At 41.4% G+C, this 23,591-nt stretch overlaps 1 protein-coding gene and 1 pseudogene across 3 annotated transcripts in view; one reads left to right on the top strand and one right to left on the bottom strand.

Moving 5' to 3' along the window:
- The window catches only part of Cbfb (core-binding factor subunit beta), a 69,426-nt gene that overhangs the window by 18,205 nt on the left and 27,630 nt on the right, over nt 1–23,591 (top strand). For all 3 annotated transcript variants that reach the window (XM_045138729.1, XM_045138716.1, XM_045138724.1), the window contains one exon: nt 19,633–19,749. In XM_045138729.1, coding sequence (XP_044994664.1) covers nt 19,633–19,749 — 117 coding nt within the window. The remainder of the gene's footprint in view (nt 1–19,632; nt 19,750–23,591) is intronic.
- LOC105944247 lies at nt 1,310–1,664 on the bottom strand (annotated as a pseudogene).

Genomic DNA, 23,591 nt, shown 5'->3' with positions numbered 1-23,591 from the left:
CTGGGGGGGGGGTAAGCCATCTCTCCAGCCCCCCACCCCACTTTAAAAACAAAACAAAAAAAACTTTATTTGAGAGAGAGGTAGAGGCAGATAGAGAATGGGGTACCAGGGCTTCTTAGACACTACAAACAGACTCTAAATGCATGTGCCACCTTGTGCATCTGGCTTATGTGGGTACTGGGGGGAGTCGAACCTGGGTCTTTTTTGTTGTTGTTGTTATTTTTGTTTATTTATTTATTTATTTGAGAGAGACAGAGAGGGACAGAAAGACGCAGATAGAGAGAAGCAGAGAGAATGGGCACGCCAGGGCCTCCAGCCACTACAAACGAACTCCAGACACGTGCACCCCCTTGTGCATCTGGCTAACGTGGGTCCTGGGGAGTCAAGCCTCGAACCGGGGTCCTTGGGCTTCACAGACAAGTGCGCTTAACCGCAAAGCCATCTCTCCAGCCCCGAACCTGGGTCTTTTGACTATGCAGGCAAGTACCTTAACTGCTGGACCATAGCTGCAGCCCCTTCCCTACTTTCTTTTTCTTTCTTTTTTTTTAAAGGTAGGATCTCTCTCTAGCCCAGGCTGACCAGGAATTTACTGTGTAATCTCAGGCTGGCTTCGAACTCACAATGATCCTTCTACCTCTGCCTCCCAAGTGTTAGGATTAAAGGTGTGCACCACTGTGCTCAGCAATATTTGCAATATTAAATCTGGGCAAAGAAGTTCACATTAGAGCCGAGACTTAGGGATCTTAGGGAATGATGAGCTAAGCAGGTATTTGGAAAAAAAGTATGTTCCACAAAGAGAAAATAGCATTGTAAAGGCCTCAGAATGAAAGCATGCACTGTATATTGAACAGAAAGCGGACTAATATGGCTAGAGTAGACTGAGAAAAGGGGGGAAAGTAGAAGATATCAGGGAAATAACAAGGAGTTGGTTTATGTGAACATGGTAGATCATTGTAATGTCATGGACTCTTCCCCTGCCTCCCCCCCCCCCCAGGTAGTCTCACACCAGTTCAGGCTGACCTGGAACTCACTGTAGTCCCAGGCTAGCCTCAAACTCACAGTGATCCTATTTCTGTCTCTCGAGTGCTAGGATTAAAGGTGTGTGTCACCATGCCTGACTATAACATGGACTCTTATCTCTTATTCTGAGTGAAACATAGTGTAGGTTTTCTTTTTTTTTCTTTCTTTCTTTTTTTTTTTTTTTCTGTTCTCAAATCCTACTGGACTTTATTTAACACAAAGTACAGTATGACTGCCAGAACAGCAAACTGAAAAGCCACAGTTCTGTCTAATTATGATCATCAGGAATTCAAGTCACTAAATGAGTAACAAAACAGTTAGGATTGATGGAGGGATTCTTTTTTTGGTGCCTGTACTTTTGGAATTCCCACTCTCTGTTGCCCAATGGGCACACCAACCGCGTTTTGAGCCAGCAAGATATGCAGTGGAAGTGCAAAGCATGGTAACAGACTCTCCATGCAATGGTGCACTCTTCAGAAGTAGCAGATGTCTGTTAGCTTGACATTGTATACAAAGATCCATAATGTGGTTCCTGCAGATGGCACAGTTATCAACCACAATATTCAAGGCCCAAAGGTCAACTGGTTCCACTTTTTCACTTCAAAATGCTGCTTGCCTGTGCTGCTGGGGGTATTTACACCCATGGCTTCTTTTTGGAAACACACCACTATCATCCTGGCTTTGGGTTTTGACCAAACAAATGATACGGTTTATGTTAGGTTTTGACAGGATCACTCTGGCTTCTGGGTTGATAATAGAGTAGGGGGCAGGAATGAAGTGGAGCAGCTAGTTTGGCTGTTGGAGTAGTGTTAGTAATATAGTATGATGGTGGCAGGTGAGGTCATGAGAGATGGATGTGTTCTGCAACAAAGCCAACTGGACTTGTTTATGGATTGGATGTTGTGGTTGGGAAAGAGGAGTTAAGAATGATCCCACTTTCTGGACTAGAGCAACTGAAAATTGTCATACTTGAGACAGGAAAGATAGGAAGGAATAGGGAGCAAGTTCTCTCAGTTTAGGGCATATGAGTAGTTAGTTGGTGGTAGCTATTGTAGTTTCTGTTTACTTCCTACCCACCGTAACTCTTGTACCTAAGACACTGTTTTTTGTTGTTGTTGTTGTTGTTTGTGTGTGTTTTGTTTTTTGAGGTAGGGTCTCACTCTAGTTCAGGCTGTCCTGGAATTCACTATATAGTCTCAGAGTGGCCTCAATCTCATGATCCTCCTACCTCTGCCTCCCAAGTACTAGGATTAAAGGAGTGCGCCACTAAACCCTGCTTTTTTTTTTTTTTTTTTTTTTTTAAAGGAACCCTACATTGATTTATCTCAAGAGGTCAGTGGCCTTTAAAAAAAGATCAACTTGGCCAGGTATGGAGGCACACACCTTTAATCCCAGCACTCAAGAGGTTGAGGTAGGAGGATTGCTGTGATTTTGAAGTCAGCCTGAGACTGCATAGTGAATTCCAGATCAGCCTGGGCTAGAGCAAAGACTGTACCTCAAGCCCCTCCCCCCTCAAAAGACAATCAATTTGGAAGGTGTGCTGGTGCAAACTGAGGTAGGAGAATCCTCTTGAATTCAAGGCCAGCTTGTAGCTATAAAGTTCTAGGTCAGCTAGAGCAGGAACCTGTCTCAAAAAAAAGAGCACCTTGGAGGAATGGCTCAGTGGTTAAAGGCACTTGCTTACAAAGCCTACCAACCCAACTTTAATTCCCCATCCATCCATTTAAAGCTGGGAAGGCATTCATTTCCAATAACAAATGACTCTGGTACATAGGTACACTAATGCATACACGCTTAAAACATTAAAGTTGATCATTTATTTGTTTATTTGTTGCACCAGGACCTCTTTCCTCTACAAACAAATGCTGGAGACTTGTGCTACTTTTTTTCTTTTTTAAACTTTTTTTTTGTTTATTTTTACTTACTTGAGAGCAACAGAGAGAGAGAAAGAGGCAGATATAGAGAGAGAGTGGGCGCACCAGGTCCTCCAGACACTGCAAACCAAACTCCAGATGCGTGCGCCCCCTTGTGCATCTGGCTAACGTGGGTCCTGGAGAATCGAGCCTTGAACAGGGATCCTCAGGCTTCATAGGCAAGCACTTAACTGCTAAGCCATCTCTCCAGCCCTTGTGCTACTTTTTGAGTTTGGCTGATGTGGGTGGCTGAAGAATTGAACCTAGGCCCTCAGGCTTTGCAAGCAACACCTTTAACCACTGAGCAGTCTTCCTAGTCCCCAAAAGATCAACTTCATTGTAGTATAATTTAAGTATAACAAAATACATCTAATTTGACAAATATATACACACATGTAAATGCCATCATGGCTGAGGTAATGTTTGAGTCACTCCAAAAAGTTCCCTGGTGGGCTAGAGAGATGGCTCATTGGTTAATGACATTTGCTTGAAAACCTGCCAGACCCAGGTTCAAGTCCCCAGACTCCTGTAAAGCCAGATGCAAAAAAAAAAAAAAAGGTCCATCTAGTTATATATTTGTAGTGGCAGGAGATCCTGGTGTGCCCATACAGATATATACACACACACACAAATGTGCAAATAAATAAAAGTGGTTTTCAGGGCTGGGAAGATGGCTTAGCAGTTGAAGGTTCTTGCTTGAGAAGCCTGCTAGTCCAAGTTTGATTTCCCTAGTACCCACATAAAGCCAGATGCAAAAAGTGATGCATACATGTGGAGTTTGTTTGCAGTGGCCAAAGACCCTGACATTCTCTCTTTCAAATAAATAAAATATTTAAATATTTTTTTTAATAAAAAACATTCAGTGCTGGAGAGATGGCTTAGCAGTGAAGGTACTTGCCTACAAAGCCAAACAACCTGGGTTCAAATCCCCAGTATCCACATTAAGCCGGATGCACAGTGGCACATATGTCTGAAGAGTTGGTTTGGTGGGGTGGCTGGAGGCCTTGCATGCCCATTTATTTATTTTCTCCCTCTCTCTCTCTCTCTCTCTCTCTCTCTCTCTCTCTCTCTCTCTCTCTCTCTCTGTGTGTGTCTTTATCTCTCTCTGCTTGCAAATAATTTTTTTTAAGTTATCTTCTGACCCTTTTCAGGAATATGGAAGTGGTATGGTTGTGTAGTTCTGGCTCAGGGGCTGCCATGTTGCAGTCAGTCACACTGTTGGTGGGGGCTGAATAGTCTCTGAAGAATTGACTAGAGCAAAGTACCACCTCCAAGCTCACATGGCTTCTTTTCCTAGGCACATGTTCTCTCCAAACAGAAAAAGAATGTAGTCACCATGCTTTTAATGACTACTTCTGGAGTCATTTGTGTTACTTCTATTCATTAGAAGCTAGTCACTAAGTCTAGCCCACATTCAACAGCAAGGGGAATTATACTTGGGTGTGAATTCCAAGAGGATGGGATCATTGAAGGCCAGCTACAAAAATGTTCTGTTTTCTGCTCCTTTCCTTTTCCTTCCCTTCCCCCTTCCCCCTTCCCCTTCCCTTCTTTTCTCTTTTCATTTTTCTTCTTCTTTTCTAAGTAGTGTCTCTAGCCCAGACTGACCTGCAATTCACTATGAAATCTCAGAGTAGCCTTGAACTCACAGTGATCCTCCTACCTCTGCCTCCTCAGTTCTGGGATTAAAGGTGTGTGCCACCATGCCTGGCTTACAATAATAATCTTTTAAATTTAGTGAGTTCAAGAAAACTTAGAATGCTAATTAAAAGAAAACAAAATGTTCCAAATTTTGTAAACTTTCATTTAAGAGAGAACTGGCATGCCAGGGCCTCTAGCCACTGTATTTGAACTCCAGATGCGTGTGCATAACCTTAACGCTTGTGTCACCTTGTGCATCTGGCTTACATGGGATCTAGAGAGTTAAACATGGGTCCTTAGGCTTCACAGGCAAGCAAGTGTCTTAACTGTTAAGCTATCTCTCTAGCCCCAAAAATGCTTTATTTATTTATCTATTTATTTGCAAGTAAAGAGAGATAGTGAGGTGAGAGTAGACAGAATAGGTGTGCCAGGGCCTCCAGCCACACTGCAAATGAACTCCAAGCACACACCACTTTGTGCATCTGCCTTTATATGGGTACTGGGGAATGGAACCTGGGTTGTTAGGCTTTGTAGGCAAGTACCTTAATTGCTAAGCCAATATCTCTCCTGCCTCAGCAATTTTAAAGTTTTTTAAAAAATTTATTCTATTTATTTATTTGAGAGAGAAATAGGCAGGTGGAGAGAGAGAATGGGCACACAAGGGCCTCCAGCCCCTGAAAACGAATCCAGATGCATGTGCCCCCTTGTGCATCTGGCTTATGTGGGTCCTGAGGAATTGAACCTGGGTTCTTTGGCTTTGCAGGCAAGTGCCTTAACCATTAAGCCATCTCTCCTTGTGTCCCCCCTTCCCCCGACGTAGGGTCTCACTCTAGCCCTTGCTGACCTGAAACTTGCTTTGTAACCCAGGCTGTCTTTTTTCTTTTTTTTTTTTTTTAAGATTTTTATTTATTTATTAAGAGAGAGAGAGAGGGGGACAATGGCCATGCCAGGGCCTCTAGCCACCGCATACAAATTCGAGATACATGTGTCACCATGTGTATCTGGCTTATGTGAGATCTGGAGAATCGAATCTGGGTCCTTAGACTTTATAGACACTCTCCTTAACCACTGAGCCATCTCTCCAGTCCCCCCAGGCTATTTTTTTTTAACTCGAAGTGATCCACCACACATAGCTCTTTTAAAAATTACTTACTTGAGAGAGAAAGAGAGAATATGAATGAAGGCTAGATGTGGTGGGGCATGCCTTTAATCTCAGCACTCAGGAGGCCAAGGTAGGAGGATTACTGTGAGTTCAAGGCCACCCTGAGACTATGTAGTGAATTCCAAGTCAGTTTGGGTTAGAATGAGACCCTACCTCAGGGGAGCAGGGAGGGAGTTACGGAGTTACCTGCATAATATGAATGAGCACACCAGGACTGCCTATTACTACAAACATGATACATGTGCCACTTTGTGTATCTGGCTTTACATGGTACTGGGGATCTGAATCAAGGGCATCAGGCTTTGTAAGCAAATACCTTTAACTGCTAAGCAGTCTCTTCAGTCTCCCCCCCCCCCTTGTTTTTGGAAACAGGGTTTCATGTAGCCCAGGTTAGTATTGAACTTTGTAGGGTGACCTTGAACTCCTGATCCTCTTGCCTGTACTTCCCAAGTGTTGGGATTAAAGGTGAGCCACTATGTCCAATTGTCATGTATTTTTTTTTTTGCATGTCTAGTATGTAGTGTGTGTATATTCACATATGTGTGTGGGTTCCTGCATCCTGTGCACTGTTGTGTGAAAACCAGAGAATTTTAGGTGTCCATTCCTGTCATTCACTCATCTCGGTACTTCCTTGAGAGTCTCACTGAACCCAGTGCTGCCATTTTCAGACTAGGTTACCAGTAATCCCTAATGATTCTCAGGTCTCCATTCCCACCAACAGGAATGGGGTTATGGGTGTGAGTGGCCACTCCCAGCTGTTTACATGGGTGCTAGGAAATCAAACTCAGGGTAAATCAGGCACTCATGCTTGTGCTGAGCAATCTACCCAACCCCTCATGTATTCTTGAAAAATCTGAGTTTGATTACTTTTTTATATGATAGAGGATCAACACACCAGGGCCTTGAGCCACTGCAATCATATTGCAGATGCATGCGCCCCTTTGTGCATATGTGCAACATTGTGCGTTTGTGTCACTGTGTCTGGCTTACATGGGACCTGGAGAGTCAAACAGGAGTCCTTAGGCTTCATAGGCAAGCGCCTCAGCCTCTAAGCAATCTCGGCCCCGATTAACTTTTTGAGACAGGATTTCCCTATGTAGCTCAGCCCCCATCTCTCCAACCCAGAAGCAAGTATTTTCTAAAGGAATCTGTTCAGTAGTCTACAGAAATTATTACAGCTAACAGCAGGTTATGTACTTCTTCAGAGGAATATCTTGTTTTCCTGGGTGTCTCCAGCCATGCTAGCATTACCAGTTGTCTGATGATTCATTGGTTTGTGGGTAGGAACAACTGTTCATTGTCTGGGGGGAAAAAGTAGGTTCTTCAGGGGGAAAAAAAAAGCCACGTAAAACACTGATGAAAATGTATTTGTATGCACTGTTTCTGTGGTGTTTTATGTTTCATACATTTTAAGAAAGTTTACTTGTCTAGTAAAGGAGGTATTTTTAGTTCTGATTTAAATGTAAGGATTCTGATGCTAAGTGAAAAGTAGTTTGAAGGCCAGGCATGGTAGCACACACATAATCCCTGCACTCAAGAGGTAGAGAAAGGAAGATGGTAAGTTCAAGGGCAACTGGGCTTATAGCAAGACTCTCAAAACCAACAAAATTTGGAAATAATGCAAAGTAACTAAGAGAAAAAAAAAAATATGTGAAGGCTGTGAAAATAGCTCAGCAGTTAAAGGTGTTTGCTTTCAAAGCCTGGAAGCCAGGGTTCAATTCCTGAGTAACCATGTAAAGCCAGATGTGCAATGTGGCCCTTGCACCTGGAATTTGTTTGCAGTGGCAAGAGACCTTGGCGCATCTATATTCTTATTCACATTTTCTCTGTGTCTCTATCTCTTCTCTTTCCTTCCCCTCTCCCTGTTGCAAATAAATAAAGAAAAAAATGATTTTTTTTTTCTATTGTTTTTCGAGGTAGGGTCTTGCTCTAGTCCAGGCTGGTATTCATTGTGTAGTCTCTCAGGATTGCCTTGAATGCGCAGTTATGCTTGGCCTCCTGAGTACCCACCATGCCCAGTCATGAATTTTACCTACTTTATCCTCTTCTACTAATATTTAAATGTTTATTCTGAACCTAAGAGGTAATGATCATTCCTTCTTAATGTTTTCCCAGTACCCCATTTTATAGATGCATCACAGACATGTACATTTTATCAGGTTATTACAGAGAAATGAAATGCCCTTTCCATTTGAATGAAAGGGATTTATTTGTGTTTTATTTTGTATTTCTTTTCTTATTTGAGGATGAGGTCTTTGTTTCTTTCTGAGGTTGGTTTCTGTGCATATAATGATTTTGTGACTCAGTACTGATGTGCAGGGGGTCTTTTAGTAATGTAGGACCTAGAAAGAGTCTGTCTACTCTTAAGAGTGGAGAGAAAAAGACAGTTGGGATAAAGATGCCACTTCCTAGTCCAAATTTAGTTATTCTTAGAGTAAGTAGCTTTTACAACCTCCAAGAAGGAAGCATTTGTACAGGTTAATAAATGAGAAATTAACTGAAATTTCTCATACCCCTTTTCTTAAATTTCAAAATAAGGGTTCACTAATTTTTTTAGCTATTATAAAAAGTTTGGGGGCTGGAGAGATGGCTTAGTGGTTTAAAGTACTTGCCTGCAAAGCCCAAAGACCCAAGTTCGATTCCCCAGTACCCACATAAGTCAGCTGTACAAGGTGGTGCATGCATCTGGTGTTCATTTGCCGTGTCTAGAGGCTGTGGTGTACTCATTTTCTATTGGCCCTCCTGCCCCAAATAAATAAATAAAAAACATTTTTAAAAAGAAGTATTTGGGACTAAGGATGCAGCTCAATGGTAGAGTGTTAAATTTGATCTCCAGAACCACACATATACAAAAGTGAGTTCTAAATGAAGAAAAACAAAATGAAGACAGTTTGTCATTTCAAGCTGTGTGCTTGAACCACCTTGGTCTCTGTAAGGGAAGATAAGCAGAGTTTTTACCATCCTAGTTGAGTCCGTTTTCCTTTGCAAACCCCTTTGAGAATCTAATTAAAGCAATAATATTCCTTTAAAAATGCAACACATAAAAAATAAATTAAAAAAATGCAACACATGGAGACTGGGGAGATAACTCAGCCATTAAAGGTGCTTGCTTATGGGCTATAGAGATGACTTAGCGGTTAAGGCATTTGCCTGTGGAGCCTAAGGACCCAGGTTCAACTCCTCAGAACCCACATAAGCCATGTGCACAAGGTGAAACATGCATACAAGGTCATGCATGTGCACAGGTGGTACAGATATCTACAATTTGATTGCAGTGGCTGGAGGCCCTGGCACTCCATTTTTCTCTTTCTCTCTCATATAAAATAAATAAATTTTTTAAAAAGGTAGGCACACACTTTTAGTCTTAGCACTTGGGAGGCAGAGGTGGGAGTATAACCATGGGTTCAAGGCCAATCTGAGATCTGTAGTGAATTCCAGTTCAGTGTGAGTCAGAGCAAGACTCTACCTCAACAACAACAACAAAATCGCCTGCTTACAAAGCCTGCCAAGCGCCCCAGGTTCAGTTCCCCAGTACCCATGTAAAGCCAGATATACAAAGCCCCTGTCATGCCCATTATCTCTCTGTTTCTTTCTTTGCAAATACATAAATAAATAAAAATATATAAACATCTATATTTAAAAATGCACATGGGGGGGGGCTGGAGGGTTGGATTGGCGATTAAGGTGTTTGCCTACAAGGCCAAAGGACCCAGGTTCAATTCCCTAGGACCCATAATTAGCCAGATACACAAGAGGGTACACGCGTCTAAAGTTTGTTTGCAGTGGCTGGAGGCCCTGGCACACCCATTCTCTCTCTTTCCCTGCCAAATAAACAAAAAGAAAATATTTTTTAAAAAATGCACATGGACTTAAAGGTAATGTTTACACAGAATTTTATGAAATTTCTGGTCTTAGTGAAACATAAATTCAAACCTCTTTAAGAGTTTTCAGAAGTTCAGATTAAGATTTTTTGTCCTGGTATCACAAGACACAAGCACAGATTTAAAGTCCCAGTACTCCAGAGGTGGAGGTGAGAAGATTGCTGTGAGTTTGAGGCTGGCCTGGGCTACTAGTCTGAGTGAATAGCAAGTTCTAGGTCAGCCAGGGCTACATAGTCAAACCCTATCTCAGAAATACCAAAGATGGGCTGGAGAGATGGCTTAGCAGTTAAGATGCCTGCCTGCAAAGCCTAAGAGCCCAGGTTTGATTCCCCAGTATCCACATAAAGCCAGACACACTTGCATCTATAGTTCAGTTGCAGTGGCTAGAGGCTTTGGCATGCCCGTATTCATTCTCTCTCTCTGTCAATAAACAAAGAAAAATTACTTAAAAAATAAAAATAGCAAGGAGGTGGGGGTAGAAATAGAAAAGCAAACCAAACCCTTCTGCTTTAAATAAAAGTAGTGCTAAAATCTTAAGTGAACCCATCATATACTTAAATATATAATGCAGTTATCAAAGGAGAAACTTTGCCCATTATTTAATGTTTTTCTTTTATTTCATTGGTTGTTCAGTTTACTATAGAGGATTCTTCTATACAACATGTAAAAGTTGAGCTTCCACCAGGAAATTCATCAGTCCCCATTTTCTTCTTATTCCTTGGAAAATCTGTCTTCCTCACCTCTAGATTTAAATATCACAGTATTATTGGTGGCCATGATATCTATTATATCAGCTCAGATCTCTTGTCAGATTACTGGACACCCACATATAATTGTCTATTCTATTAAAGGTGATATACACCTTTAATCCCAGCACTTGGGAGGCAGAGGTAGGAGGATCGCCATGAGTTTGAGGCCACCCTGAGACTACATAGTGAATTCCAGATCAGCCTGAGCTAGAGTGAGACCCTACCTCTAAAAAAAATGTTTTCATGTGGAGCTCTTAAGAGGTATCACTTACCAGATAAAAATTATTGCAAACTTCTTTTTTTTGAACCAGGGTCCTTGGGTTTCACAGGCAAGCACTTATCCACTAAGCCATCTATCCAGCCCTGCATTTGCATTTTTTTAAACTTCTCTACCAGAGAACTTTGCACTTTGTTAGTTGAAAAGCATAGATACAGGGGATGAGCTTAATAAAAATAAATTTTAAAAAATCAAGCAGTTTGATTTCCAAAAGAATCTTGAATTTTAAGCAGTTCATAAATTAAATAATGACAGTTTTTTACAAAGGCAAGGGCTGGAGAGATGACTCAACAGTTACAGTGCTTGCCTGCAAAGCCTAAGGACCCAGGTTTGAGTCCCCAGGACCCATGTAAACCAGATGTACATAGTGGTACATGCATCTGGAAACTGTTTGCAGTGGCTAGAAGTCCTGGCATACCTATTCTCTTTCTCCCTCTCCTTAAATGAATATTTTAAAAAAGAGAAATTATGAGGGTATCACCTTCTTCGAAGTCTCATTCTGTGGTATTTATTTAGTCTTTGGAAAGATAAACTGTTTTGTTGCTTTTGCATTATTAGCTGCATCTGTTTATTCTTTTAAAAAGGTATTTTATTTATTTGTGTGTGTACATATGTATGTATGAGCACATGTGCTATGTGTGAAAGTCAAAGGACAACTTTGAGGTGTCTGTGTTGTACCTTTGAGGCAGGGTCTCTTGCTACTGCAGTTGAGCTGCCAGACTGCAAATGGTTGTGTTAGCTGGCCTATGAGCTTCTTAGTATTCTTGCTCTGCCTCACATTGTTGTAGGTGTGTTGGTATTACAACATCCACTTTGCATCTAGCTTTAGATAGATGCTGGGAATTGAACCTGGGTTGGCAGGCTTTGCAAGCAAACACCCTTAACTACTGACCCATTTCCCCAGTCTGTTTGCCTGGCTGCATAGAATCCATTGTGTATAAAATACTTTATTTTTCTATAATTTCTTGGTTTAATTTCTGGGTCATAGTCCAAGTTTTCTTTTCAGAGTTTTAAATAAGGCATCATTTCAGTGAAAAAATGTCTTTGTGTTTAAATGACATTATTAAATTAACATTACAAAATACCAAACTGTTAAGAGACAGCATTTTCTTCAGGCTTTGAGGTTTGGTGTTCATGAATGTATAAAAGTACAAAACTCTGATGATTTACACATAAAACTGTACTTACTTCAGGATCATCTAAGTTATTTTTTAATTAGGATTCCAGACATTTGTCTTCATTATGCATGAGGCCTTTTCTAAAGCCATTTAGAAATTTCCCCAAACAGCTCAGTGGCCTTCTTTGTCATGAAAGATTTATAAAGTAACAAATTTGCTTTTAAAAAATTTGGAATCTTCAATTCTTTTGTTTGTTTTGTTTTGTTTTTCAGGGTAGGGTCTTGCTCTAGCCCAGGCTGACCCTGAATTCACTATGTAGTCTTGGGTGTTCTCGAACTCATGGTGGTCCTCTGATCTCTACCTCCCAAGTGCCGAGATTAAAAGGCATGTGCGACATGCCCCGCTGGAATCTTTAATTCTTGTTGTGTTTTTTTTTGGGGGGGGGTGTTTTTGCAAGATAGAATCTCACTATAATTCAGGCTGACCTAGAATTCACTCTGTTGGCTCAGGGTGGCCTTAAACTCACTATGATCCTCCTACCTCTGCCTCCCGAGTGCTGGGATTAAAGGCATGCACAACTATGCCCGGCTGGAATCTTTAATTTTTAAAGATCTAAACCATTTATGATTTAAAAACCTGGGCTTGAGAGATGGCTTAGTAGATAAGGCATATGCCTGCGAATCCTAAGGACCCAGGTTCTATTCCCCAGGTCCCACATAAGCCAGATGCACATGGTGGAAAATGTATCTGGAGTTCGTTTGCAGTGGCTAGAGAACCTGGCGTGTCCATTCTCTATTTCTCTCTTCCTCTCCCGCTCTCTGTCTGTAATAAATAAATAAAAAATTATTTATTTATTTGGTTTTTCGAGGTAGGGTCTCACTCTGGTCCAGGCTGACCTGGAATTAACTCTGTAGTCTCAGGGTGGCCTTGAACTCATGGCGATCCTCCTACATCTGCCTCCCAAGTGCTGGGATTAAAGGTGTGCGCCACCATAAATAAATAAAAAATTAAAAGAATATAAAAATCTTGTTAAAAGTAGCATGAGGGCTGGAAAGATGACTTAGTGGTTAAGGTGCTTGCCTGCAAAGCCAAAGGACACAGATCTGGTTCCCCAGGACCCACGTAAGCCAAATGCACAAGGGGGTGCATGCATCCAGAGTTTGTTTGCAGTGGCTGAGGGCTGTAGCATGCCCATTCTCTCCCTCATTCCCTCCCCCCCCCGTCTCTTTCTCTCTCTCTCCCTCCCTATTTCTCTCCCTGCCTCTCTCAAATAAATAAGTAAATAAAATAAAAATTTTAAACGACCTGTTGGGGGGTGCTGGCGAGATGGCTTAGCGATTGTTTGCCTGCAAAGCCAAAGGATCCCGGTTTGACTCTCCAGGACCCACATAAACCAGATGCACAAGGGGACACATGCATCTGGAGTTGATTTGCAGTGTCTGGAGGCCCTGGTGTGCCCATTCTCTCTCTCTCTGCCTCTTTCTCTCTAATACATACCCACCCCCCACCCCCCCCCACACACACACAAGGGTCTAGAGAGATGGCTTAGCTGTTAAGGTGCTTGCTTGTAAAGTCTAAGGACCCAGTTTCAATTCCCCCGTATCCATGTAAACCAGGTGCACATGGTGGCAAATGAATCTGAAGTTCATTTGCAGTGGCTGGAGGTCATGCTGCCCATTCTGTCTATCTGCATCACTCTGTCTCCCAAATAAATAAATAAAATATTTTTTAAAAGAAAAGAAAAAAAAAGACTTTTTTTAAAAGAAGCATGAAGTTAACCTTTCTTTGTTATTACATGAAAATACTATCTATGGTTAGTTTAAGCATTTAATATAAGAACCTTTGATGGGTGAAATGTTACACTGAGAATGGAAGTTATGTTCATTGATAAGTGAAATACTACACTAAGAGTGGGAGATCTTCATTGGAGATCTAGTAAGTCAAGTTTCTTGAGGTCAGAAAGAGATGCTGGTTTTTAGGTTTTATGAAGTGTTGAGCATGAGGTCAACATAGTCACTTATTTAACTAAATGCTTATTGATGGAGTTTTAAATTTACAGCTATACTTGGTGGCACATGTCAGTGATCGCAGCCCTTGGAAGGTGGAGGCAGGTGAATCAGTTCAAGATCAGTATTGTCTACATACAAGCTTGAAGCCAGCCTGGGCCTTAAGGGATGGTCTAAAAACACAAACCACCAAAAGAATATGCCAAGCTGGGCAAAGTGACTCATGCTTTTAATCCCAGCACCCGGGAAGCAGAGATCATTGTGAGTTCAAGGCCAGCCTGAGACTACATATTCAATTCCAGGTCAGCCTGGGCTAGAGACCGTACCTCGAAAAACCAAAACAACAACAAAAAAACCAAACAATAAATTTATGATGTGGAAAGGAATATGCACTTATCAGAACTGAAGGAAATATGTGGTTAAACGGTTTCAGCTTTAACTGTTAAGTATTTCCTTTGATCCAAGTAGGAGAAGAAATGGAACTTCGTGTTTTTGGAGCTTTTTCTTTTATAAAACAAAAAATTGGTTGCACGGTTCATTGAAACCTTTATCAAAAATGGTTGTATTTAGAGCCGGGCGTGGTGGCGCACGCCTTTAATCCCAGCACTCGGGAGGCAGAGGTAGGAGGATCACCTTGAGTTCAAGGTCAGCCTGGACCAGAGTGAGACCCTACCTGGGGGGGGGGGGGGAAGGTTGTATTTAGCATGAAAAAAAATACAGAGATGTAGTAGGAAGGTATAAATCCTGTAGGTTTTATTTTACATGATCTAAGGAGTAATTTTTCTTTCATTTTTCATTTTTTTCATTATTAGCAGTCAGTTCTTATTAAATATCTCTGAAGACAAGAATCCAGGACTCTTTGTTGAGGAGACTGCTAAGTTAAGTTTAAAAAAGAAATGCTTCTGGCCGGGTGTGGTGGCACACGCCTTTAATCCCAGCACTCGGAGGCAGAGGTAGAAGAATCGCCTCATGAGTTCAAGGCCACCCTGAGACTACATGGTTAAATCCAGGTCAGCCTGGACCAGAGTGAGACCCTACCTGGGGGGGGGGGACTTTAAAAAAATGCATTTATTTATTTGAGAGAGAGAGAGAGTTGGCATGCCAGGTCCTCTAGCCATTGCAAACAAACTCCAGATATATGCACCACACTTCTAGCTTTTAAAGAGTACCTTATTTGAGCTGGAGAAATGGCTTAATGGTTAAGGTGTTGGGCTGTAAAGCCAAAGGATCCCGGTTTGATTCTCCAGAACCCACGTAAGATGCACAAGGGGGCGCACGTATCTAGAGTTTGTTTGCATTGGCTAGAGGCCCTGGCGCACCCATTCTCTCTCTCTGCCTCTTTCTCTTTATAAAATAAATAAAATATACATTAGAAAAAGAGTATCTTATTTATTTATTTGCAAGCACAGAGAGAGAGAAAAGAGACAGAGAAAATGGTCACACCAAAGCCTCCAGCCTCTACAAATGAACTCCAGATGTATGTGCCACTTTGTGTATCTGACTTTATGTGGATACTGGGAAATTGAGCCCAGCCTGCTAAGCTTTGCAAGCAAGCGCCTTTAACTGCTGAGCCATCTCATCAGCCTGTTATGGTACTCATCTGAATCCAACTCTGCCTACTACTCATACTTGTACATATTATTTTCGGAGGATAAGATTCTGGTACTTTTCTCTGTTTATATCCTTCTACCCAGTAATCAAATAGTGGAACATTGAATATCTTTGTCCTAGCTTTAGCTGAAAGAACTAAGATACCCAATTTAAAAGCCAGATTCTCTCTAAAATGTTTTTAAAAAGTAGCTTACAGGGCTGGAGAGATGGCTTAGCGGTTAAGCGCTTGCCTGTGAAGCCTAAGGACCCCGGTTCGAGGCTCGGTTCCCCAGGTCCCACATTAGCCAGATGCACAAGGGGGTGCACTCATCTGGAGTTCGTTTGCAGAGGTTGGAAGCCTTGGCGCACCCACTCTCTCTCTCCCTCTATCTGTCTTTCTCTCTGTGTCTGTTGCTCTCAAATAAATTAAAAAAAATATATTAAAAAAAAAAAGTAACTTACAGGGTTGGAAAGATAGCTTAGCAGTTAAGGCGCTTGCCTATAAAGCCTAAGGACCCATGTTCTATCTCTCTCCAGATTATATGTGAGCTAATTGCACAAAAGATGAGGCAGGTGCAAAGTTGCACATGCCCATTAGGTGGGCAAGTATTTGGAGTTCGATGACAGTGGCCACTGCAAACGAACTCTCGACATGTGTGCCACCTTGTGCATGTGGTATCATGTGGAATCAAACCTGAGTCCTAAAGCTTTGCAGGCAAGCACCTTAACTGCTGAGCCATCTCTTCAGCCTGATAACATTTTTTCCCCCCAAGGTGGGGTATCACTCTAGACAGGCTGACCTGGAATTCACTGTGCAGTCCCAGGGTGGTCACAAACTCATGGCAATACTCCTGCTTCTGTCTTCCAAGTGCTGGGATTAAAGGCATGTGCCACCATACCCCACTTCCTGATATCTTTTTAAACTGCAGTGCACAAACTATGGTTTTCCCAGCAACTTAGGATTTTTCAGTATCCAAAATGTCATTTGAGATGTTTATATGTGAAAAGATTCAGGTGTTGGGTATGTTGTAACTCTGCTGATATTCTCATTTAAAAGTATTTTCTAGTTGGGTATGGTAGCACACACATTTAATCTTAGCACTTGGGAGGCAGAAGTAGGAGGATCATTGTGAGTTCTAGGACACCCTAGGGCTACAGAGTGTATTCCAGGTCAGCCTGATCTAGAATGAGAACCTACCTCCAAAAACAACAAACCAAAAAACTAAGAAAACTATAGCAGCTGGGCTTTGAATATAGCTCAGATGTAGAACTACCTAACGTATGACACCCAGGTTCAATCTCCAGGACCACACTCAAAAGGAAGGAGAGAAATTGAAGTCAATTCTGGCTAACTTAGATTAAAAATAAATGAAGAAGAAAGGGATGGAGAAGGTATCTTATTAGGAAGTTATGAGGTATGAATAGTCTGACCCTGGGTGGATGCAGAAATCCATATTGAGGAAATAGTACATATTATTTTCAGAGGATAAGATTCTGGTACTTTTCTCTGTTTATATCCTTCTACCCAGTAATCAAATAGTGGAACATTGAATATCTTTGTCCTAGCTTTAGCTGAAATAACTAAGATACCCATTTTAAAAGCCAGATTCCCCCCCCTCTCTCCCTGTGTGTGTGTGTGTGTGTGTGTGTGTGTGTGTGTGTGTGTGTTTTAGGAAAACATCCTACCTCTTAAGCTATGTCTCCAGTCCTTTTATAAATCCTGTAAATTTTTATTTTAAAAATAATCTTATGCACCCTGAGACTACATAGTGAGTTTGAATTCCAGGTCAGCCTGAGCTAGAGTGAAACCCTACCTCAAAAAACAATAATAATAGTCATCATCAACTTATGGTCTGGAGAAATGGTTTAGTGGTTTAAGTCACTTGCCTGTAAAGCCAAGGGACCTAGGGTCTGTTCCCCAGGATCCACTTAAGCCAGATGCACAAGGTGACACATGAGTCTGGAGTTCATTTGCAGCGGATTGAGGCTCAGATGCACCCATCCATTCTCTTATCTGCCTACCTCTATGTTTCCTTCTCTCTCAAACAAATAAATAAGAATAAAATATTTTTTAAAATCTCTAACGTGTATCTGGGTAATCCAGGTCTTTCTACAATGATGTAGACAGCAGAGTTGGGTCCTTGTGAGAAGGCACATGTATGAGTAGTAGGCAGAGTTGTATTCAGATGAGCACCATAACTGGAGGACTTACAAGATGAGAGCCACATAAAGAAGAATTACTAACTTAATTATTAACAGAATAAAACTTTAAAAAATCTGAGGCTAGAGAGATGGCTTAGTGGTTAAGGTGCTTGCTTGTTTGCAATGCCTAAGGACCCAGGTCCAATTCCCCAGTACCCACGTAAGCCAGATACACAAGGTGATGCGTCTGGAATTCATCTGCAGTGGCTAGAGACCCTGACACGCACATTCTCTTTCTCCTCTATTTGCCCCCCAAATAAATAAATAAAATATATTTTTTAATATTATTTATTTACTTGAGAGAGAGACAGAGGAAGAGGCAGAGAGAATTGGCGCTCCAGGGCCTCTAGCCACTGCAAACAAACTCTAGATGTGTGCATCCCCTTGTAAATCTGGCTAACATGGATCCTGGGGAATTGAACCGAGTCCTTGGGCTTCACAGGCAAACTCCTTCCCCACTAAGACATCTCCCCAGCCCAATAAAAATATTTTATTTTTATTTATTTATTTGAAAGAGAAAAGGGGGGAGAGAGAAGAGAGAATGGGTGCTCCAGGGCCTCTAGCCACTGCAAACGAGCTCCAGATGTGTTTGCCCCCTTGTGCATCTGGCTAATGTGGGTCCTGGGGAATTAAACCTGGGTCCTTTGGCTTTGCAGGCAAACGCCTTAACCGCTGAGCCATTCTTCCAGCCCTAAAATATTTTTAAAATAAATAATCAGGAGTGGGTGTGGTGGCACTTGGGAGGCTGAGGTAAGAGGATCACCTTGAGTTCTAGGCCATTTTGGGATTATAGAATGATTCCTAGGTCATCCTGGGCTAGAGTAAGACCCTACCTCAAAAACAAAATACAAAAAAAAAAAAAAAAAAACACCCAGCTGGGCATGGTGGAAGATTGTTATGAGGTCCAGGCCAGCCTGGAACTACAAAGTGAGTTCCAGGGCAGTTTGAGCTGGAGTGAGGCCCTACCTCAAAAAAGAAAAGAAAAGCACAATAAAGCTAGGCAGGGTGGTACACAACTTTAATCCTAGTACTTGGGAGGCTGAGGTAGAAAGGTTGATGTGAGTTCCAAACCAGCCTGGAGTTATAGAGTGGGTTTCACAGGTCACTCTTGGCTAGAATAAGACCCTCCCTCAGTAATAATAATAATAATAATAAAATAATAATAGTTTGGAAGAATTGTGATTAAAAATGAAATTCTGAGGGCAGAAAATATATCTCTATAGTATAGAGCTTGCTTCTCATGTGCCTAGCCCTGGGATGGTCCCTAGCACAGCAGAAAGAAAAAAAAAAACCACTAGTAATCCACATAAGTCCAATTTAGCTGTGGTAGTCAGCTTCATGTGGCTGGGATGAACATCCAAAATCAGGCACAGTTTAGTAGTGGAGGAATGGATTTATTTCAAGCTTACAGATTCAGGGGGAGCAGTTCTATCAGTGGTAGAAGAAGCTGCTTCCATGCAGAGAGAAACAACCAAACAGCCCCCAGTTGACACCTCAGCTCAGATTTCTCTGCATCCTTTTGGGATGGAATCCAATTTGCTCCCAAACATACTTTTGGGCTGGATCAAAGGATCTGCCTCCAGTGACACCTTATCTAGCGAGTTAGCTGGAGACCCAAATTACAAGCTCAGTAAAAGGCCTGAGACTATGGGAGACGTGCATTCAAACTACCACAGTAGCCAAAGGCTATGGTTTATATATTTGTTTTCCTATTCTTAATTTTATAATTATGTCTTTCAAAAAGAAAAACTACAGGGTTGGCAAGTAAGCTTTTAAAAATTTTTGTTGTTGTTTATTTAAGAGTGATAGATAAAGAGGCAGATAGGTAGAGAGAGAATGGGCGCACCTGGGCCTCCAGCCACTGTAGATGAACTCCAGATGCATGTGCTACCTTGTGCATCTGGCTTACATGGGTCCTGGGGAATCGAGCCTTAAACCAGGGTCCTAAGGCTTCACAGGCAAGTGCTTAACCACTAAGCCATCTCTCCAGCCCCAGCAAGTAAGCTTTCAATTCTTTATTTTTCATATGTTTAATTTGCTTGTCATAGGTTTTCATCCTTCTTTTCTGTGCCTTAGGTGTATTTGAAGGCTCCCATGATTCTGAACGGAGTCTGTGTTATCTGGAAAGGCTGGATTGATCTCCACAGACTGGATGGTATGGGCTGCCTGGAGTTTGATGAGGAGCGAGCCCAGGTATGGTGGCTTTAAGCTTTGCTGAATGTGGACCCTTTCTTAGGCCCTAATCTTGCCTTTGGAGAACTGTTGTTTTTTTTAAATATTTTAATTAATTTATTTATTTGAAAGACACAGATAGGGAGAATGGGTGGTCTCTAGCCACTGCAAACTAACTCTAGGTGCATGTGACACCTTGTTCATCTGGCTTACATGAGTGCTGGGGAATTGAGCCTGGGTCCTTAGGCTTTGCATGCAAGTGCCTTAATCACTAAGACATATCTCCAGACCTGGAAAACTGCTTTTATCTAGTCATTAAAAATGGTACATTTCTCTGTCTGGAAAAGAAAAAGAGAGAGTTAGTTAGTTTCTGGGATTGAAAATAACTGGTATGTGCTGGAGAGATGGCTCAGCAGTTAAAGGGCTTGCCTACAAAGCCTAATGGCCCAAGTTCAATTCCCCAGTGCCCATGTAAAGCCAAAGGTACAAAGCGGTACATGCATCTACAGTCCGTTTGCAGTGGCTGGTAGCCCTGATGCTCCCATTCTCTGTGTGTGTGTTTGTCTCTGTACTATCTCTCTCTGCTTGCAAATAAATAACTAAGCATTAATAAAAAAGCATTCAGCCATGCATGATGGCTTATGCCTTTAATCCCAGCACTCGGGAGGTAGAGGTAGAGGATTGTTTTGAGTTCAAGGCTACCTGAGACTACATACTGAATTGCAGGTCAGCCTGGGCTACAGTGAGACCCTACCTCAAAAGAAACAAAAAAGGCATTCTTTACAGTTAGGGATTTAGCCTGGTGGTAGAGTGCTTTGCCTACCAAGTTTAAGGTCTTGGGTTCAATCCAAGTACCATAAAAGTAAAATAAAATATAAGTGGTATGGAATATTCACAGGCTTGACAGCAGGTATGAGCTAGCAAGAGAAAAAATATAATGAAGTTGAAAATAGACTAATATAGATAATTCAGTATGAAGAACAAAAAGTGAAATGAATAGTCTTAAGAGACCTGTGGGATATTGCCACATATACTAGAATAAATGTAATAAGAGATAGGGGGAGAAAGTATATTTTGAGAAATGAGTGGTAGCTCATACCTATAATCCCAATACTTGGAATGGAGAGGCAGAGGCCCCAGGAGTTCAAAGCCAGCCTTAGCTACATATAGAGGTTTTTAACTTTTATTTTTATTTATTATTATTATTATTATTATTTTGATTTGTTTGTTTTTCAAGGTAGGGTTTCACTCTAGCCCAGGCTGACCTGGAATTCACTATGTAATCTCAGGGTCGCCTCAAACTCACTGCGATACATCTACCTCTTATTTACTTATTTGTTTATTTTGGTTTTCAAAGTAGGGTCTCACTAGCTCAGGCTGACCTGGATTTCACCTATGTAGTTTCAGGGTGGCCTAGAACTCTTCAGTGATCCTCCTACCTCTGCCTCCCAAGTGCATGAGATTAAAAGCATGTGCTACCACACTCGGCCTATATACAGAGTTTGAAGCCCACATGGGCTACTGGGCCCGTGGGGTGGGGAGGTTGAGGGGAAAGGAAGGGAGCAACTTGGAAGAAGGAAAGAAAGAAGAGAGGTAGGTAAAGACTTATAAATTTGTTTTGTGTGTGTGTTTTGTTGTCTTCAGTACATAGGGTTGAACCCAGTGCTTAAAACAGAAAAAGCAGGTACTCTACCATTGAACAGCCTTTTTAAAAAAAATATTTTTATTTATTTACTTGCAAGCAGAGAGAAATAGAGAAGAGAAACAGATAGAGAATGGGCACACCAGAGCCTCCCGCTGCTACAAACAAGCTCCAGTGGATGCATCGGTTTTAAGTGGGTACTGGGGAATCGAACCCAGGTCATTAGGTTTTGCAGGCAAGCACCTTAACCACTGAGCCATTTCTCCAGCCCCTAAAACCTTTTTTTTTTTTTTTTAATTTGAGAGAAAGAGAGAGAATATAGGTGCTCCAGGTCCTCTTGCCTTTGCAAACAAAACTCCAGATGCATGCATCACTTTGTGCATCTGGCTTTATGTGGACTGGGGATTTGAACCCAAGCCATAAGGCTTTGCAAACAAGTGGCTTTTAAAAACCTTCAAAAAGTTTTATGTGCTTGAGAGAGAGAGAAAATGAAAATAGGTGCATAGACCTCTTGCCACTGCAAACACACTTCATCTGACTTCATGTGGATATTTTCTGTCTTAAATAGACTCCATCAAGGGATTGTTTCCCAAAGAATACAGACATGAGAATTAGAGTAAGACATAGGGTTGTTTTTATTTGCAGAAAATGCATATATTTACAAAATCAAAAAGTCTATTAGCTATATTTAGCCAGACATGGTCACATATGCTTGCAAATCCCAACTCTTAGAAGACAAAGACAGGAATATCATCTCCAATTTCAGCCTGGTCTGCATAGAAAATTCAAGGTCATCCAGGCTACATGGTAAAATCTTGTCTCAAAAAAATGCCGGGACTGAAGAGATGGCTCAGCAGTTAAGGCGCTTGCCTACAAAACATATCGACCCAATTTTGATTCCCTAGCACCCATTCTCTCTGTGTCTCCCCCCACCCCACTTGCAAATAAACAAATATGTACTTTAAAAAGGTAGGAGGCTGAGGAAGTAGTTCAGTTGATAGAGTGCTTGCCTTGCATGCACAAAGCCCTTGGTTTGATCCCCAGCACTACATAGACCAGGCACAGACCCCCCTGTAATCCTAGCATTTGGAAGGTAGAGTCAAGAGGATCCGGAGTTCAAGGCCATATACATTAGCTGTATATCCAGTTAAGGACCACCCTGGGCTACATGAGATTATGACCTTCCACCCCTAAATCTACAAAGTATTTGAAAAATTAGCATGTATAAATTGGAGAAATAGCTCAGTTGATTGAGTGTTTAGCATACTCAAGGCCTTGAGTTTGATCCTCAGCACTGGTCTTGGATATAATTGGTGATCCTTACACAGTCAGTTGTTTATCTGTATATTATCCAAAAAAAGACAAAAGTAACACTGCAGTGCAATCTCCTTACCCATTTCAGTAATTAGCACCTCTCCCTGCAAGGTACACTGCAGTGATCTTTTCTAACAGCATATGTTAGTTTTGCTCACTTTGTTGTTATACATGTATGTACTTTTTGTACTCTTAATGTATTTGTGAAATTCATCCATGTTGTTATATTACTTTTTTTTTTTTTCCCTTTGGTTTTCCAAGGTAGGGTTTTGCTTTAGTACATGTTGACCTGGAATTCATTCCAGTCTCAGGGTAGCCTCGAACTCATGGTGATCCTCCTGCCACGCCTCCCAAGTGCTGGGATTAAAGGCATGCAGCACCACGCTTGGCTACTTAAGAGTTTTTCATTCTCATTATATTTCTTTGTGTAGGACCAAGCATTTAATTTTTTTTTAATTGTATTGTTTTTTGTTTTTATTTTTTAAAAATTTGTATTTATTTATTTGAGAGAGAGAAAGAGGCATGGGCATGCCACTGCAAACAAATTCCAGACGCATGTGCCACCTTGTGTATCTGGCTTTCTTTGGTACTGGGGAATTGAACCTGGGTCCTTAGGCTTCAGAGGCAAGTGCCTTTACTGCTAAGCCATCCTTCTAGCCTCTATTGTGCCAGTTTCATATAACCAACATGCCAGTTAATGTTCCCTCTCCTTGCCAATGTTTAATTTTATCTTTCATTTTTACCATTTCAGTGGGTGTGTGGTAGTATGTTACTGTGATTTTAATACTCATTTCTCTTGATAACTTAATAAAATTAACCTTTTCATTCAATAGCCTTACTTGTGAAACTTAATAATGCTGGCTATAAGAATCTCCTTCATTTGTCCTTCCTTCCTTTTTTTTTTTTT

This window comes from Jaculus jaculus, chromosome 1 (assembly GCF_020740685.1).
Source record: "Jaculus jaculus isolate mJacJac1 chromosome 1, mJacJac1.mat.Y.cur, whole genome shotgun sequence".
Classification (NCBI taxonomy): domain Eukaryota; kingdom Metazoa; phylum Chordata; class Mammalia; order Rodentia; family Dipodidae; genus Jaculus; species Jaculus jaculus.
This window is presented reverse-complemented; position numbering and strand designations above follow the sequence as displayed.